At 47.3% G+C, this 19,715-nt stretch overlaps 1 protein-coding gene across 1 annotated transcript; it reads left to right on the forward strand.

The window, feature by feature from the left end:
- Nucleotides 1-93: 93 nt before the first annotated feature.
- On the forward strand, nucleotides 94-19,498 carry LOC145850397 (uncharacterized). Its single transcript, XM_082969908.1, has 4 exons — nucleotides 94-116; nucleotides 14,989-15,314; nucleotides 17,104-18,131; nucleotides 19,304-19,498. The coding sequence occupies exons 1-4, from the start codon at nucleotides 94-96 to the stop codon at nucleotides 19,496-19,498; spliced, it is 1,572 nt and encodes a 523-aa protein (XP_082826034.1).
- Nucleotides 19,499-19,715: the final 217 nt, after the last annotated feature.

The raw sequence follows: 19,715 nt of genomic DNA on the forward strand, positions 1-19,715 counted from the left end.
ATCCCGGTCTAGTCTTTTCCCCCCTTTGCTCTTCAAACCTTCACCTGTTCTAATGTTTAACTAGGAGACAAGCTGTATCCACGACGACCAGGAATGCACCTGGAGAGCACGGCCAGGTAACCCAACCGCCAACCACCTTCATGTAGTGAAGATGTCTTTTGTATCGCCCCTGTGGCTATAGCACATTTCTCCTCAACCTGTCTGGCACCTCAGAGATCCTATAAATCACTAGAGATACTCTTCTATATTTGTCTCAGTGTTTTGGGAGTTTACAGGCTGTTGGAAGAGGATTCAGAGAGACGATCTGAAGGCAGAAGCAGAGAGGAAACTCAGACGTATTTCATCAGGTAAGGAGGAATACGACTGGGAATCTTAAGAGTGTCAAATGCCAAACTATCATGTCATAGCAGAACCACACTGAGTAATGCTGGAATGAATACATGAACCTTTGTTGGCCAATAGGGTAAATAGAGATAATAAATAAATAGAGATACTAAATAAATAGAGATACTAAATAAATAGAGATAAATAGAGATACTAAATAAATAGAGATACTAAATAAATAGAGATAATAAATAAATAAATAAATAAATAGAGAAAATAAATCAATAGAGATACTAAATAAATACAGATAATAAATAAATAGAGATACTAAATCATGTGAATCAGGTTATCAACTGACCTCAGCAGTCTGTTTCTACTGTATGAGCAGTATGATGACAACAGCTCTCATACAGTCACTGAGGACAACAAGATAATATAACCTCCAATTACACAACCAATCTGAGCTTCTCTCTCTCTCTCTCTCTCTCTCTCTGCCTCTCACCTCTGTCGCTCTCTCTCTCTCTGCCTCTCACCTCTGTCTCTCTCTCTCTCTCTCATCTCTCTCTCTCGCTCTCTCTCATCTCTCTCATCTCTCTCTCTGCCTCTCTCTCACCTCTGCCTCTCTCGCTCTCATCTCGCTCTCTCTCTCACCTCTGCCCCTCTCTCTCTCTCACCTCTCTCTCCCTCTCTCTCTCTCTCTCTGCCTTTCACCTCTGCCTCTCTATCTTTCTCTCTCTCTCTGCCTCTCACCTCTGCCTCTGTCTGTCTCTCTCTCTCACCTCTGCCTCTCTCTATCGCTCTCTTTCTCTCTCTCTCTGCCTCTTACCTCTATCGCTCTCTCTCACCTCTGCCTCTCTCTCTTTCTCTCGCTGCCTATTACCTCTGCCTCTATCTCTCTTTCTCTCTCTCGCTGTCTCTTACATCTCTTTCTCTCGCTCTCTCTGCCTCTTACCTCTATATCTCTCTCTCTCTGCCTCTCTCTCTCTCGCTGCCTCTTACCTCTCTATCTATCTATATCTCTCTCTCTCTCTCTCTGCCTCTCTCTCTCTCGCTGCCTCTTACCTCTCTATCTATCTATATCTCTCTCTCTCTGTCTCTCTCTCTCTCTGTCTCTTACCTCTGCTTCCCTCTTCCACCCTCTCTGCCTCTCTCTCTACCTCTCTTTCCCAATCTTTCTCCCTCCCTCTCTTTCTTTGCGTCCACAAAGGCATATTACGGCTAGGATATATTCTATATAAAAACCCACTGACAGAAGGTTGCCTTACACATAGAAAACCCTCCACAGAAGACAGGACACTGCAAAGACATTAAGAGACATGTGTTTGTCTTTGGAGTGAATATGGGATCTGACGAGGATGACGTACAGAGAAACAGAGAGAATCAAGGCTACAGGAAGCAGCCATTTTACAGCCAACTAACTATGTCCATGACGTTTAAGGGGGATTCTGTAACTACGGGAACTTCAATGTCCTCTGGGTTACAACCTCTCTATCAAGTATTTTAGCTACTTTTCAGATGCATTTTATACCTCAATTTCACTGTTTTTCCCTTGTCTCTGACCCAGATTTTTGAGCTTCTACTAAACTCAGCAACAAAAAAAAAGAAACGTCCCTTTTTCAGGATCCTGTCTTTCAAAGATAATTCGTAAAAAAAATCCAAATAACTTCACAGATCTTCATTGTAAAGGGTTTAAACACTGTTTTCCCATGTTTGTTCAATGAACCATAAACAATGAATGAACATGCACCTGTGGAACGGTCGTTAAGAAACTAACAGCTTGCAGACAGTAGGCAATTAAGGTCACAGTTATGAAAGCTTAGGACACTAAAGAGGCCTTTCTACTGACTCTGAAAAACACCAAAAGAAAGATGCCCAGGGTCCCTGCTTATCTGCGTGAACATGCCTTAGGCATGCTGCAAGGAGGCATGAGGACTGCAGATGTGGCCAGGGCAATACATTTAAATGTCCGTACTGTGAGACGCCTAAGACAGCGCTACAGGGAGACAGGACGGACAGCTGATTGTTCTCACAGTGGCAGACCACGTGTAACAACACCTGCACAGGATCGGTACATCCGAACATCACACCTGCGGGACAGGTACAGGATGGCAACAACAACTGCCCGAGTTACACCTGGAACGCACAATCCCTCCATCAGTGCTCAGACTGTCCGCAATAGGCTGAGAGAGACTGGACTGAGGGCATGTAGGCCTGTTGTAAGGCAGGTCCTCACCAGACATCACCGGCAACAATGTCGCCAATGGGCACAAACCCACCGTCGCTGGAGCAGACAAGACTGGTAAAAAGTTCTCTTCACTGACGAGTCGCGGTTTTGTCTCACCAGGGGTGATGGTCGGATTCGCGTTTATCGTCGAAGGAATGAGCGTTACACCGAGGCCTGTACTCTGGAGCGGGATCGATTTGGAGGTGGAGGGTCCGTCATGGTCTGGGGCGGTGTGTCACAGCATCATCGGACTGAGCTTGTTGTCATTGCAGGCAATCTCAACGCTGTGTGTTACAGGGAAGACATCCTCCTCCCTCATGTGGTACCCTTCCTGCAGGCTCATCCTGACATGACCCTCCAGCATGACAATGCCACCAGCCATACTGCTCGTTCTGTGCGTGATTTCCTGCAAGACAGGAATGTCAGTGTTCTGCCATGGCCAGCGAAGACCCCGGATCTCAATCCCATTGAGCACGTCTGGGACCTGTTGGATCGGAGGGTGAGGGCCATTCCCCCAGAAATGTCCGGGAACTTGCAGGTGCCTTGGTGGAAAAGTGGTGTAACATCTCACAGCAAGAACTGGCAAATCTGGTGCAGTCCATGAGGAGATCATTTCCACCACGGTCTGTCATTACCACCACAGTTAAAGTTTGTGATGGAAATGACTGTGATGGTAATGACTGTGATGGTAATGACTGTGATGGTAATGCCTGTGATGGTAATGACTGTGATGGTAATGACTGTGATGGAAATGACTGTGATGGAAATGACTGTGATGGAAATGCCTGTGATGGTAATGACTGTGATGGAAATGACTGTGATGGTAATGACTGTGATGGTAATGCCTGTGATGGTAATGACTGTGATGGTAATGACTGTGATGGAAATGACTGTGATGGAAATGACTGTGATGGTAATGAATGTGATGGAAATGACTGTGATGGTAATGACTGTGATGGTAATGACTGTGATGGTAATGACTGTGATGGAAATGCCTGTGATGGTAATGACTGTGATGGAAATGACTGTGATGGTAATGCCTGTGATGGTAATGACTGTGATGGTAATGACTGTGATGGAAATGACTGTGATGGAAATGACTGTGATGGAAATGCCTGTGATGGTAATGACTGTGATGGAAATGACTGTGATGGTAATGCCTGTGATGGTAATGACTGTGATGGTAATGCCTGTGATGGTAATGACTGTGATGGTAATGACTGTGATGGAAATGACTGTGATGGAAATGACTGTGATGGAAATGACTGTGATGGTAATGACTGTGATGGTAATGACTGTGATGGTAATGACTGTGATGGAAATGACTGTGATGGTAATGCCTGTGATGGTAATGACTGTGATGGTAATGCCTGTGATGGTAATGACTGTGATGGTAATGACTGTGATGGAAATGACTGTGATGGAAATGACTGTGATGGTAATGACTGTGATGGTAATGACTGTGATGGAAATGACTGTGATGGTAATGACTGTGATGGTAATGACTGTGATGGTAATGCCTGTGATGGTAATGACTGTGATGGTAATGACTGTGATGGAAATGACTGTGATGGTAATGACTGTGATGGTAATGACTGTGATGGTAATGCCTGTGATGGTAATGACTGTGATGGTAATGACTGTGATGGTAATGACTGTGATGGTAATGACACTTCTACAGGTTTTGAAGAAAAAGTACAGTCTGTTTAGCATGCTTTGGTTAGCATTACAGCTAGCATATAGTTTACACTAAATACATAAAATATACACATTGTTTTCAAAATTCAACCACAAATTAAAGAAATTATACCCTGTTTGGAAATTCTCTACACAATAAATATGTACCTAGATTTTTCTTCAACTTCTGGACGTCACATCTGGTACATCCTGAGAAAGTATGGCCTGGTCAAAGCTGCAAACAGAACATTTTGGATTTTCATGTAAAAGCAATGAGGGCAAATGAAAACAGGTCAACAACTCTTCAATACTCCAGGGAAAAGCAGTGTAACAGAATTAGCACAGCAACAGAAGTGGAAAATCACTAGATTCTATGAACAGGATGTCAACAGGACAACAACAACAGGGAGGGGGGAAAGGACACACTAACGAGGTACAAGAAGAAAAAAAAGCAGAAGCGCTTCTTGAATGACAAAATTCAGAACCTTTATCAGAAGTTTAAGAGGGAATATTCAGAGATGAAAATGTCCTACTGTGAATTCTGTAAAATACGTCCCTAATTTTGGGTTGTCAAGCCAACGGTCCAGGATAGGGACACATGCCTCTGCAAAAACTCACGTCAACATCCAGTTCATGGTGGACAAACTACAGCATCACAAAGGGATCAGCTGCAACCACGTTGAGAACCTTGTTGAGTCTTTGTGCTATGAGAACCTTGTTGAGTCTTTGTGCTGTCAGAACCTTATTGAGTCTTTGTGCTGTCAGAACCTTATTGAGTCTTTGTGCTGTCAGAACCTTGTTGAGTCTTTGTGCTGTCAGAACCTTGTTGGGTCTTTGTGCTGTCAGAACCTTATTGAGTCTTTGTGCTATGAGAACCTTGTTGAGTCTTTGTGCTGTGAGAACCTTGTTGAGTCTTTGTGCTGTCAGAACCTTATTGAGTCTCTGTGCTGTCAGAACCTTATTGAGTCTTTGTGCTATGAGAACCTTATTGAGTCTTTGTGCTGTTAGAACCTTATTGAGTCTTTGTGCTGTCAGAACCTTATTGAGTCTCAGTGCTGTGAGAACCTTATTGAGTCTCTGTGCTGTGAGAACCTTATTGAGTCTTTGTGCTGTGAGAACCTTGTTGAGTCTTTGTGCTGTCAGAACCTTATTGAGTCTTTGTGCTGTCAGAACCTTATTGAGTCTTTGTGCTGTCAGAACCTTATTGAGTCTTGTTCTCTCAGAACCTTAGAGTCTTTGTGCTGTGAGAACCTTATTGAGTCTTTGTGTCGTCAGAACCATATTAAGTCTCTGTGCTGTGAGAACCTTATTGAGTCTTTGTGCTGTCAGAACCTTATTGAGTCTCTGTGCTGTGAGAACCTTATTGAGTCTCTGTGCTGTCAGAACCTTATTGAGTCTTTGTGCTGTCAGAACCTTATTGGGTCTTTGTGCTGCGAGAACCTTGTTGAGTCTTTGTGCTGTGAGAACCTTATTGAGTCTTTGTGCTGTCAGATCCTTATTGGGACTTTGTGCTGTCAGAACCTTATTGAGTCTTTGTGCTGTCAGAACCTTATTGAGTCTTTGTGCTGTGAGAACCTTATTGGGACTTTGTGCTGTCAGATCCTTATTGAGTCTTTGTGCTGCGAAAACCTTATTGAGTCTCTGTGCTGTGAGAACCTTGTTGAGTCTTTGTGCTGTCAGAACCTTATTGGGTCTTTGTGCTGCGAGAACCTTGTTGAGTCTTTGTGCTGTCAGAACCTTATTGGGTCTTTGTGCTGTCAGAACCTTATTGGGTCTTTGTGCTGTCAGAACCTTATTGGGTCTTTGTGCTGCGAGAACCTTGTTGAGTCTCTGTGCTGCGAGAACCTTGTTGAGTCTTTGTGCTGTCAGAACCTTATTGGGTCTTTGTGCTGTCAGAACCTTATTGAGTCTCTGTGCTGCGAGAACCTTATTGAGTCTTTGTGCTGTGAGAACCTTGTTGAGTCTCTGTGCTGCGAGAACCTTGTTGAGTCTTTGTGCTGTCAGAACCTTATTGGGTCTTTGTGCTGTCAGAACCTTATTGAGTCTCTGTGCTGCGAGAACCTTATTGAGTCTTTGTGCTGTCAGAACCTTATTGGGTCTTTGTGCTGCGAGAACCTTGTTGAGTCTTTGTGCTGTCAGAACCTTATTGAGTCTTTGTGCTGTCAGAACCTTATTGAGTCTTTGTGCTGTGAGAACCTTATTGAGTCTTTGTGCTGTCAGAACCTTATTGGGTCTTTGTGCTGTCAGAACCTTATTGAGTCTTTGTGCTGTGAGAACCTTATTGAGTCTTTGTGCTGTCAGAACCTTATTGGGTCTTTGTGCTGTGAGATCCTGAAGAAAGAGTGCATGTAAACAGAGTTCTCCCTTTGCCAAGCGAAAGAGCTTAAAACATCTGACTTTGATGCTGGTGAGTAGACATGGTGGTGTGAGTGGAAAAACAAAGCTGGGGGGAGAGAGAGACAGAGAAAGAGAGAGAGAGAGAGAGAGAGAGAGACAGAGAGAGAGAGAGAGAGAGACAGAGAGAGAGAGACAGAGAGAGAGAGAGAGAGAGACAGAGAGAGAGAGAGAGAGAGAGAGAGAAAAGGAAAGAGAGAGAGAAGTTCCCTGTACATTTGACAGTAAAAGAAAAGGTATGTGGCACACTGCAGATTCTACCGGAGGACTTCTCCAAAAGGATTGAAAGAGAAGTTGGCGAAACACGTGTGCAACATTCGACACCAATACTCCAAACGGAGAGAATTAAAAGAGAATCTGGGGAAAGAGGAGATCATCGAACATATTGACTTTGCAGAGAACTACAGCAGTGAAATCCAGGTAGTTGTGATTCTCACAAGCAGATTCTCTACACCTGTGTTGGATATTACAACAAATGATACAGTTTCACTTTGCTCACTGAGCTCTTCCATGTGGCATGACCCCTCTGCAATCTGGGCCCCATCTCTCAAAAACACTGGCCTGCTTACATTTACATTTTTACATTTAAGTCATTTAGCAGACGCTCTTCTCCAGAGCGACTTACAAATTGGTGCGTTCACCTTATGATATACTTCCTTGAGCTCTGCCCATCGGCAACTTTTTGGAATCTTACTTTGTCTTGTTTTACAATGGTTGTTGTTTAAAATGTTTGCAATAAAATATTGTTTACATACGTTTTTTTTTAACGTAGATGTCATTTCCACCACACCCATATTTTTGCGGGAAAATTAATATATGATGTATAATTTACATTGATTGATTTGTTTTAAATAGAGAAATCATATGGCTGTTATCATAATCTCACAAAAAGGTTGGGTGGAAATATCTTATTTTTCATGATAAATGTTTTGAGCTGTTACCAAGGCAAGTTTATACATTCAGGCGTCGTGTTGAATTATTACTTTTAGGAAAACCTTAAAAATCACTTAAAAATTATATTCAATACAAGTTAACGTACAAATGTATAAGAAATCCGTTATAAATGAATTGTATAATATTTCATTTGACAAAAAAATGGATGTTTAATGACTTGATGTAAATGATATTTTTCTATTGTTGTCACGTCCTGACCATAGAAAGATGTTATTTTCTATGGTAGAGTAGATCAGGGTGTAACAGTTTTTTTTGTTCTATGTTTTCTATTTCTATGTTGTCAGGGTCTAGTTTTGTATTTCTATGTTGGGGTTTTGTTTGGGGATGATCTCCAATTAGAGGCAGCTGGTCCTCGTGTGTCTCTAATTGGAGATCATACTTAAGTAGGGTTTTTTTCCACCTGGGTTTGTGGGAGATTGTTTTTGAGTATATGTACGTTAACTCTGCGTCACGGTTTGTTGTTTTTGTCATTCAGTTTATATGTATCGCATAGTTTCACAGTGTAAATATAATGTGGAACGACACACACGCTGCACTTTGGTCCGCTTCTCCTTACGACAACAGTGACAATTGTTGTCTGAGAAAAATTTGAAAAATATCTAAATTCCTGAATAGAACGATCACAGACATTATCAGATATAGTTTCTAGACAAATCAAAGACAATTATAATAATGCTAAAATTGTGTTTTAATTTCTGAAAGCTTGCAGGGAAAAAGTGCCCGAAGTTACAGAATCACCTTCAATCTCTACATAGCGTTTCGCTACACTCGCATTAACATCTGCTAACCATGTGTATGTGACCAATAAAATGTAATTTGATTTATAAGAGACGAAGGCTTTAGAAACGTCACAGAGCGACACAGCCTGGGGTCTCATATATTATATTGTCCGTGTCCCAAATGGCACCCTATTCTCTATATAGTGCACTACTTTTTGACCAGGGCCCATAGGGACGCAAACCCATATTGGTTATGATGACAGGAAGCTACATTCAGTGAATGGATATGCTAATCATTCACAGGTTTCTGCACCTGCATTGCTTGCTGTTTGGGGGGTTTTAGGCTGGGTTTCTGTACAGCACTTTGAGATATCAGCTGATGTAAGAAGGGCTTTATAAATACATTTGATTTGATTTGATTTATGCTTCAAGGATTCAGCCAATAAGACTCAATACCGGAGCTCACAAGTCAATGACTCAGCCAATAAGACTCAATACTGGAGCTCACAAGTCAATGACTCAGCCAATAAGACTCAATACCGGAGCTCACTAGTCAATGACTCAGCCAATAAGACTCAATACCGGAGCTCACTAGTCAATGACTCAGCCAATAAGACTCAATACTGGAGCTCACAAGTCAATGACTCAGCCAATAAGACTCAATACTGGAGCTCACTAGTCAATGACTCAGCCAATAAGACTCAATACCGGAGCTCACTAGTCAATGACTCAGCCAATAAGACTCAATACTGGAGCTCACTAGTCAATGACTCAGCCAATAAGACTCAATACTGGAGCTCACTAGTCAATGACTCAGCCAATAAGACTCAATACTGGAGCTCGCTAGTCAATAGACAAAATTTGCAGTCTATGCAGCACGGTGGTCAGAATGTCCAGATGAGGTAAAACACTCTCAGAAGTTTATCTGACCAATAAACACTGACTGTGGTATAATATCAGGTTAAGAAGACAGTGGTCCAACATTCTATATGATACTGTTACCAAGACTACAGTATCAGAATATATTATTGCATAATGTTGTATGGGCTCAATCAAACTGAATCAAGTCTTAATTTCCTGTTTCATACAGGAACCACAACATTCCAGAAAGATGACAAATGGCAGTAAGGAAGAGGGTAAGGACATGGACCTACAGGGAGAGGGTAAGGACCTACAGGGAGAGGGTAAGGACATGGACATACAGGGAGAGGGTAAGGACATGGACCTACAGGGAGAGGGTAAGGACCTACAGGGAGAGGGTAAGGACATGGATCTACAGGGAGAGGGTAAGGACCTACAGGGAGAGGGTAAGGACCTACAGGGAGAGGGTAAGGACCTACAGGAAGAGGGTAAGGACCTACAGGGAGAGGGTAAGGACATGGACCTACAGGGAGAGGGTAAGGACATGGACCTACAGGGAGAGGGAGAGAGTAAGGACATGGACCTACAGGGAGAGGGAGAGGGTAAGGACATGGACCTACAGGGAGAGGGTAAGGACATGGACCTTCAGGGAGAGGGTAAGGACATGGACCTACAGGGAGAGGGCAAGGACATTGACCTACAGGGAGAGGGTAAGGACATGGACCTACAGGGAGAGGGAGAGGGTAAGGACATGGACCTACAGGGAGAGGGAGAGGGTAAGGACATGGACCTACAGGGAGAGGGCAAGGACATGGACCTACAGGGAGAGGGTAAGGACATGGACCTACAGGGAGAGGGTAAGGACCTACAGGGAGAGGGTAAGGACATGGGCCTACAGGGAGAGGGTAAGGACCTACAGGGAGAGGGTAAGGACATGGGCCTACAGGGAGAGGGTAAGGACCTACAGGGAGAGGGTAAGGACCTACAGGGAGAGGGTAAGGACATGGGCCTACAGGGAGAGGGTAAGGACCTACAGGGAGAGGGTAAGGACATGGGCCTACAGGGAGAGGGTAAGGACCTACAGGGAGAGGGTAAGGACATGGACCTACAGGGAGAGGGTAAGGACCTACAGGAAGAGGGTAAGGACATGGACCTACAGGGAGAGGGTAAGGACATGGACCTACAGGGAGAGGGTAAGGACCTACAGGGAGAGGGTAAGGACCTACAGGGAGAGGGTAAGGACATGGACCTACAGGGAGAGGGAGAGGGTAAGGACATGGACCTACAGGGAGAGGGTAAGGACATGGACCTTCAGGGAGAGGCTAAGGACATGGACCTACAGGGAGAGGGTAAGGACCTAGAGGGAGAGGGTAAGGACATGGATCTACAGGGAGAGGGTAAGGACCTACAGGGAGAGGGTAAGGACCTACAGGGAGAGGGTAAGGACATACAGGAAGAGGGTAAGGACCTACAGGGAGAGGGTAAGGACATGGACCTACAGGGAGAGGGTAAGGACATGGACCTACAGGGAGAGGGTAAGGACATGGACCTACAGGGAGAGGGAGAGAGTAAGGACATGGACCTACAGGGAGAGGGAGAGGGTAAGGACATGGACCTACAGGGAGAGGGTAAGGACATGGACCTTCAGGGAGAGGGTAAGGACATGGACCTACAGGGAGAGGGCAAGGACATTGACCTACAGGGAGAGGGTAAGGACATGGACCTACAGGGAGAGGGTAAGGACCTACAGGGAGAGGGTAAGGACATGGGCCTACAGGGAGAGGGTAAGGACCTACAGGGAGAGGGTAAGGACATGGGCCTACAGGGAGAGGGTAAGGACCTACAGGGAGAGGGTAAGGACCTACAGGGAGAGGGTAAGGACATGGGCCTACAGGGAGAGGGTAAGGACCTACAGGGAGAGGGTAAGGACATGGACCTACAGGGAGAGGGTAAGGACCTACAGGAAGAGGGTAAGGACATGGACCTACAGGGAGAGGGTAAGGACATGGACCTACAGGGAGAGGGAGAGGGTAAGGACATGGACCTACAGGGAGAGGGAGAGGGTAAGGACATGGACCTACAGGGAGAGGGTAAGGACATGGACCTTCAGGGAGAGGGTAAGGACATGGACCTACAGGGAGAGGGTAAGGACCTACAGGGAGAGGGTAAGGACATGGGCCTACAGGGAGAGGGTAAGGACCTACAGGGAGAGGGTAAGGACATGGGCCTACAGGGAGAGGGTAAGGACCTACAGGGAGAGGGTAAGGACCTACAGGGAGAGGGTAAGGACCTACAGGGAGAGGGTAAGGACATGGGCCTACAGGGAGAGGGTAAGGACCTACAGGGAGAGGGTAAGGACATGGACCTACAGGGAGAGGGTAAGGACCTACAGGAAGAGGGTAAGGACATGGACCTACAGGGAGAGGGTAAGGACATGGGCCTACAGGGAGAGGGTAAGGACCTACAGGGAGAGGGTAAGGACATGGACCTACAGGGAGAGGGTAAGGACCTACAGGAAGAGGGTAAGGACATGGACCTACAGGGAGAGGGTAAGGACATGGACCTACAGGGAGAGGGTAAGGACATGGGCCTACAGGGAGAGGGTAAGGACCTACAGGGAGAGGGTAAGGACATGGACCTACAGGGAGAGGGTAAGGACATGGACCTACAGGGAGAGGGTAAGGACATGGACCTACAGGGAGAGGGAGAGGACATGGACCTACAGGGAGAGGGTAAGGACATGGGCCTACAGGGAGAGGGTAAGGACATGGACCTACAGGGAGAGGGTAAGGACCTACAGGAAGAGGGTAAGGACATGGACCTAAAGGGAGAGGGTAAGGACCTACAGGAAGAGGGTAAGGACATGGGCCTAAAGGGAGAGGGTAAGGACCTACAGGAAGAGGGTAAGGACATGGACCTACAGGGAGAGGGTAAGGACATGGACCTACAGGGAGAGGGAGAGGGTAAGGACATGGACCTACAGGGAGAGGGTAAGGACATGGACCTTCAGGGAGAGGGTAAGGACATGGACCTACAGGGAGAGGGTAAGGACATGGACCTACAGGGAGAGGGTAAGGACATGGACCTACAGGGAGAGGGTAAGGACCTACAGGGAGAGGGTAAGGACCTACAGGGAGAGGGTAAGGACATGGACCTACAGGGAGAGGGTAAGGACCTACAGGAAGAGGGTAAGGACATGGGCCTAAAGGGACAGGGTAAGGACATGGACCTACAGAGAGAGGGTAAGGACATGGACCTACAGGGAGAGGGTAAGGACATGGGCCTATAGGGAGAGGGTAGGGACCTACAGGGAGAGGGTAAGGACCTACAGGGAGAGGGTAAGGACCTACAGGGAGAGGGTAAGGACCTACAGGGAGAGGGTAAGGACATGGGGCTACAGGGAGAGGGTAAGGACATGGACCTACAGGAAGAGGGTAAGGACATGGGCCTAAAGGGAGAGGGTAAGGACCTACAGGAAGAGGGTAAGGACATGGACCTACAGGGAGAGGGTAAGGACATGGACCTACAGAGAGAGGGTAAGGACATGGACCTACAGGGAGAGGGTAAGGACATGGACCTACAGGGAGAGGATAAGGACCTACAGGAAGAGGGTAAGGACATGGGCCTACAGGGAGAGAGTAAGGACATGGACCTACAGGGAGAGGGTAAGGACATGGGCCTACAGGGAGAGGGTAAGGACCTACAGGAAGAGGGTAAGGACATGGACCTACAGGGAGAGGGTAAGGACATGGGCCTACAGGGAGAGTGTAAGGACATGGACCTACAGGGAGAGGGTAAGGACCTACAGGAAGAGGGTAAGGACATGGACCTACAGGGAGAGGGTAAGGACATGGGCCTATAGGGAGAGGGTAAGGACCTACAGGGAGAGGGTAAGGACATGGACCTACAGGGAGAGGGTAAGGACCTACAGGGAGAGGGTAAGGACCTACAGGGAGATGGTAAGGACATGGGCCTAAAGGGAGAGGGTAAGGACCTACAGGAAGAGGGTAAGGACATGGACCTACAGGGAGAGGGTAAGGACATGGACCTACAGGGAGAGGATAAGGACATGGACCTACAGGGAGAGGGTAAGGACATGGACCTACAGGGAGAGGGTAAGGACATGGACCTACAGGGAGAGGATAAGGACATGGACCTACAGGGAGAGGGTAAGGACCTACAGGAAGAGGGTAAGGACCTACAGGAAGAGGGTAAGGACATGGACCTACAGGGAGAGGGTAAGGTCATGGACCTACAGGGAGAGGGTAAGGACATGGACCTACAGGGAGAGGGTAAGGACATGGACCTACAGGGAGAGGGTAAGGACCTACAGGAAGAGGGTAAGGACATGGGCCTATAGGGAGAGGGTAAGGACATGGACCTACAGGGAGAGGGTAAGGACATGGGCCTACAGGAAGAGGGTAAGGACATGGACCTACAGGATGAGGGTAAGGACCTACAGGAAGAGGGTAAGGACCTACAGGAAGAGGTTAAGGACCTACAGGATGAGGGTAAGGACATGGGCCTAAAGGGAGAGGGTAAGGACCTACAGGAAGAGGGTAAGGACCTACAGGATGAGGGTAAGGACATGGGCCTAAAGGGAGAGGGTAAGGACCTACAGGATGAGGGTAAGGACATGGACCTACAGGGAGAGGGTAAGGACCTACAGGAATAGGGTAAGGACCTACAGGATGAGGGTAAGGACCTACAGGAAGAGGGTAAGGACCTACAGGAAGAGGGTAAGGACATGGACCTACAGGAAGAGGGTAAGGACCTACAGGAATAGGGTAAGGACCTACAGGATGAGGGTAAGGACCTACAGGAAGAGGGTAAGGACCTACAGGAAGAGGGTAAGGACATGGGCCTACAGGGAGAGGGTAAGGACATGGACCTACAGGGAGAGGGTAAGGACATGGGCCTACAGGGAGAGGGTAAAGACCTACAGGGAGAGGGTAAGGACATGGACCTACAGGGAGAGGGTAAGGACATGGGCCTACAGGAAGAGGGTAAGGACATGGAGCTACAGGGAGAGGGTAAGGACCTACAGGGAGAGGGTAAGGACCTACAGGAAGAGGGTAAGGACCTGGGTCTACATGTAGAGTTTGGATTGCCATTTCAGATCAACATTTCATCTGTGTTCCATTCAGTAGGTTGTATAAATGTTTTTTTTTGGTTCAGGACTAATGATTAAAGAACAACTCAACCAACAAACATAGAGAAACATCACACCTTCATCTAACATCTGCTCATAACTGTGGTTCAGAGTTCCAGCCCCTACCCTTCTCCCCCTAGTTCCTCTCTCCTCTCTCCCCCTAGTTCCTCTCTCCCCTCTCCCCCTAGTTCCTCTCTCCCCTCTCCCCCTAGTTCCTCTCTCCCCTCTCCCCCTAGTTGCTCTCTCCCCTCTCCCCCTAGTTCCTCTCTCCCCTCTCCCCCTCGCTCCTCTCTCCCCTCTCCCCCTCGCTCCTCTCTGCCTTCTCCCCCTCGCTCCTCTCTGCCTTCTCCCCCTCGCTCCTCTCTGCCTTCTCCCCCTCGCTCCTCTCTCCCCTCTCCCCCTCGCTCCTCTCTCCCCTCTCCCCCTCGCTCCTCTCTCCCCTCTCCCCCTCGCTCCTCTCTGCCTTCTCCCCCTCGCTCCTCTCTGCCTTCTCCCTCTCGCTCCTCTCTCCCCTCTCCCCCTCGCTCCTCTCTCCCCTCTCCCCCTCGCTCCTCTCTCCCCTCTCCCCCTCGCTCCTCTCTCCCCTCTCCCCCTCGCTCCTCTCTGCCTTCTCCCCCTCGCTCCTCTCTCCCCTCTCCCCCTCGCTCCTCTCTGCGCTCCGGCCGCTCTCCAACCCGCTCCAGAGACCGAGGTAGGGTGACCTTCGCTCAGGACTGTTCCAGTGACAACAACACCTCTGATGTGTCAACACCCGACCCTCAGAACCTCCAGCCCAACCTCCAGCCGTATGATGCCCAACTGGGCAGGGGACAGGCACCATGGACCCCTCCATTGGGGACAGACCCAGTACAGGCCCCAAAAGCCTGGGCCCCTGAGTGCAGCCATGCCCATTGGCCCTCCCTCTCCTCCAGCTTGACTCCAGTACTCCAGCCCCTGGCTTCACCACCTCCCAGAGATACAGAGCTGGACCTGGAGGCCCGGACCAGCAGACTGCTGAGGCTCACCTCAGGTTAGAGACCATATCAATTACCAACAGTAATATAGAGTACACTTACGAATAATATGATTCTAAGTATAATGCCGTATAATACAGTAATTAACAGTATATGGTGAAAACCAAATCACAGCCAGTGTGTGGAAAGTGGTCCATTACTATCTGGTGATATCACTGTGTTGTAGTAGTAGTAGTAGTAGTAGTAGTAGTAGTAGTAGTAGTAGTTACTATCTGGTGATATCACTGTGTGGTAGTAGTAGTAGTAGTAGTAGTAGTAGTAGTAGTAGTAGTAGTAGTAGTAGTGGTAGTAGTAGTAGTAGTAGTAGTAGTTACTATCTGGTGATATCACTGTGTAGTAGTAGTAGTAGTAGTAGTAGTAGTAGTAGTAGTAGTAGTTACTATCTGGTGATATCACTGTGTAGTAGTAGTAGTAGTAGTAGTAGTAGTTACTATCTAGTGATATCACTGTGTAGTAGTAGTAGTAGTAGTAGTAGTAGTAGTAGTAGTAGTAGTAGTAGTAGTAGTAGTAGTAGTAACTATCTGGTGATATCACTGTGTAGTAGTAGTGGTAATAGTAGTAGTAGTAGTAGTGGTTACTAACAACGGGTTCATTAACTGGGTCTGCTCATTAACTGGGTCTACTCATTAACTGGGTCTACTCATTAACTGGGTCTGCTCATTAACTGGGTCTGCTCATTAACTGGGTCTACTCATTAACTGGGTCTACTCATTAACTGGGTCTGCTCATTAACTGGGTCTACTCATTAACTGGGTCTACTCATTAACTGGGTCTACTCATTAACTGGGTCTACTCATTGACTGGGTCTGTTCATTAACTGGGTCTACTCATTAACTGGGTCTGCTCATTAACTGGGTCTGCTCATTAATTGGGTCTACTCATTATTAACTGGGTCTGCTCATTAACTGGGTCTGCTCATTAACTGGGTCTACTCATTAACTGGGTCTGCTGATTAACTGGGTCTGCTCATTAACTGGGTCTACTCATTATTAACTGGGTCTACTCATTATCTGGGTCTGCTCATTAACTGGGTCTACTCATTATTAACTGGGTCTACTCATTATTAACTGGGTCTACTCATTGCATGTTCCTTGTGAAATCTCATTCCCTAACTGATGCTCATGTTTCATTCTAGCCACTAGAGGGCAGACTTGTACAAGGAAACTAAATCCCCACGTTAGAGAACAGTACAGACCAGGGTCAATGGTCGTATTGGTCTCCTAGTCATTGGGTTTGTGTCCCAAATGGCACCCTGTACTGTCTTCATTCCCTATGAGTTCTGGACAAAGGTGTGTAGTGCACTATATAGGGAACACAGTGACATTTAGAACACCAGTCTGTATCTCCTCTACAGACCAGGCTATTTCTCTAAGAGATGGGTGTATCTCCTCTACAGACCAGGCTATTTCTCTAAGAGATGGGTGTATCTCCTCTACAGACCAGGCTATTTCTCTAAGAGATGGGTGTATCTCCTCTACAGACCAGGCTATTTCTCTAAGAGATGGGTGTATCTCCTCTACAGACCAGGCTATTTCTCTAAGAGATGGGTGTATCTCCTCTACAGACCAGGCTATTTCTCTAAGAGATGGGTGTATCTCCTCTACAGACCAGGCTATTTCTCTAAGATATGGGTGTATCTCCTCTACAGACCAGGCTATTTCTCTAAGATATGGGTGTATCTCCTCTACAGACCAGGCTATTTCTCTAAGATATGGGTGTATCTCCTCTACAGACCAGGCTACTTCTCTATGAGATGGGTGTGTTGATATCTCCTTCTTACTCCAGACCTATCAGACGACTCCACTGTCCTCCGGCGGTTCTCTGAAGGGGCCAGTCGATGCCAGAGTCCAGCCCCACGGAGTGTCTCTTTGGACAGGCTGCTGGATCACCAGAGCCCCAGGCTTCAGCAGGCCTCCAGGATACAACATGGAGGATCTCCCCAGAGACAGAGCATGGAGCAGGGCTGTTTGGCTGCTCTTACTCCCCCTGGTCCGGTAGACTACACTGGACAGGCTGCCAGGCCCGGTCTCTACTCTCCCCCTGGTCCGGTAGACTACACTGGACAGGCTGCCAGGCCCGGTCTCTACTCTCCCCCTGGTCCGGTCGACTACACTGGACAGGCTGCCGGGCCCGGTCTCTACTCTCCCCCTGGTCCGGTAGACTACACTGGACAGGCTGCCGGGCCCGGTCTCTACTCTCCCCCTGGTCCGGTAGACTACACTGGGCAGGCTGCCGGGTCCGGTCTCTACTCTCCCTCTGGTCCGGTCGACTACACTGGACAGGCTGCCGGGCCCGGTCTCTACTCTCCCCCTGGTCCGGTAGACTACACTGGGCAGGCTGCCAGGCCCGGTCTCTACTCTCCCTCTGGTCCGGTAGACTACACTGGACAGGCTGCCAGGCCCGGTCTCTACTCTCCCTCTGGTCCGGTAGACTACACTGGGCAGGCTGCCAGGCCCGGTCTCTACTCTCCCCCTGGTCCGGTCGACTACACTGGACAGGCTGCCAGGCCCGGTCTCTACTCTCCCCCTGGTCCGGTAAACTACACTGGACAGGCTGCCGGGCCCGGTCTCTACTCTCCCTCTGGTCCGGTAGACTACACTGGACAGGCTGCCAGGCCCGGTCTCTACTCTCCCCCTGGTCCGGTAGACTACACTGGACAGGCTGCCAGGCCCGGTCTCTACTCTCCCTCTGGTCCGGTAGACTACACTGGGCAGGCTGCCGGGCCCGGTCTCTACTCTGGTCTTTACAGCCCATCTCCCCCAGGGTCAGACCTGCAGACAGGCACCAGATCCAACTCCATCATCGCTACACAGGTTAACAGGCACATATATATTCTAGATTCTAGTTTGATTTGAGGCTGCTTTCAGCCACGGAGACAACAGGACAAAGTTAGTCAGCATATGCTCCAGACCTGAACAATTTATAGCGAATACAAACATGTGCCAACTTAATCTGGGACACTCTTAAAAAAAAAAAGAGATTTCAAATCTCAAATGAGCCCTTCCTGGTTAAATAAATAAAACGAAAAATGACTGATATTTTCATACAACAGACACATCATCAGTAGCCTACAGTATGAATACAGAAGTGGCATCAGAAACGTTGTGTTCACAGATTCATGTTGTGGTGTATAGCAGTCAACAGCTGCCTGCATCAATAATACTAGAAGAGCAACAGGCCAATTATTCCATTATAAAGTCATTCCGTAGGCACCTTTGATGTTGCATGAGGTTACAGACCTTAACGCTAATGGAAGGAGACTGTGGTCTGTGGCCCGACAGTAAGCTTACATATGTTTGATAGTATTTCTCACATCCCAAGCCAACCCCTTGGAGAGTAATCTCCACAAACGGTCTTACTGCCTTGGGAAAATGGGGAAATTAATTTGAGAAGCTAATTTCATTGAGGGATGAGCGTTTTAATTTTTTTTTTTTAGGTAAGACAACACTGGCTTTGAAACCTCTCTCTTATCTGTTCATAACCAAGAACAGTAATTATCTGTGAAAATATTTGATTACTTTGTGATTGGCAGGGAAATTGGACTTGGCGGTACTGAGGAAGAGGATCTGTTCCTTAAAAGGTTCTGGAAGGAGGGTTGGGTTAGGAACATTAGGGGTTAGGAGTCCAAATTGGCACCCTATTCCTTATAAAGTGTGCACTACTTTTGATCGGGTTCCTATGGGGTTAATGCACTATAAATGGAATAGGGTGCCATTTGGGAGGAGCGTTAGTAATGTGAGAGGCCGTGGGAACACTGCCTCTCACAACACAGACATTTTTAGGGCAAGTGCTCGCTCGGGCCTCAGAGACTAAATCTAATGTAGAAAGAACACTTTTCAGTGAGGTGAGATTACAGTGTTAGAAACATTACCTGATCTTATTGTTATAAGAAACAAGGACATTTAAAAATGACACCATTTTTGACAGACTTGTGTTTTTCACTCGAACGATAAGACCTTTTGACCGTTGTATTTTGTTCTTTCAGAGCTCCAGACTAGGGCTTAGTGACTGCCACTCTGTGCCCAGGACTCTGTCACCTCAGCCTGGGGTGGCAGAGCTCTCCTCCTGCCTGAGAGGACTCCTGGACCTGGTGGATCAGCAATGTGCTGGCACACGCTCCCTCCACCTCAACCCCGACTTCCTGGGTACACAATCAGTTACTACCCTACATCCCAAATAGTACCCTTTTACATATGCAGTGCACTACTTTTGACCACTGAGATGAATTTATGTATCATCATCATCACTCACACAAACAGATGGTTCAGACCTGGCATTCTAACCATTCTAGATATAACCATTCTAGATGTAACCATTCTAGATATAACCATTCTAGATGTAATCATTCTAGATGTAACCATTCTAGATATAACCATTCTAGATGTAACCATTCTAGA

Source organism: Salmo salar, chromosome 26, assembly GCF_965601325.2.
Source record: "Salmo salar chromosome 26, fSalSal1, whole genome shotgun sequence".
Lineage (NCBI taxonomy): Eukaryota > Metazoa > Chordata > Actinopteri > Salmoniformes > Salmonidae > Salmo > Salmo salar.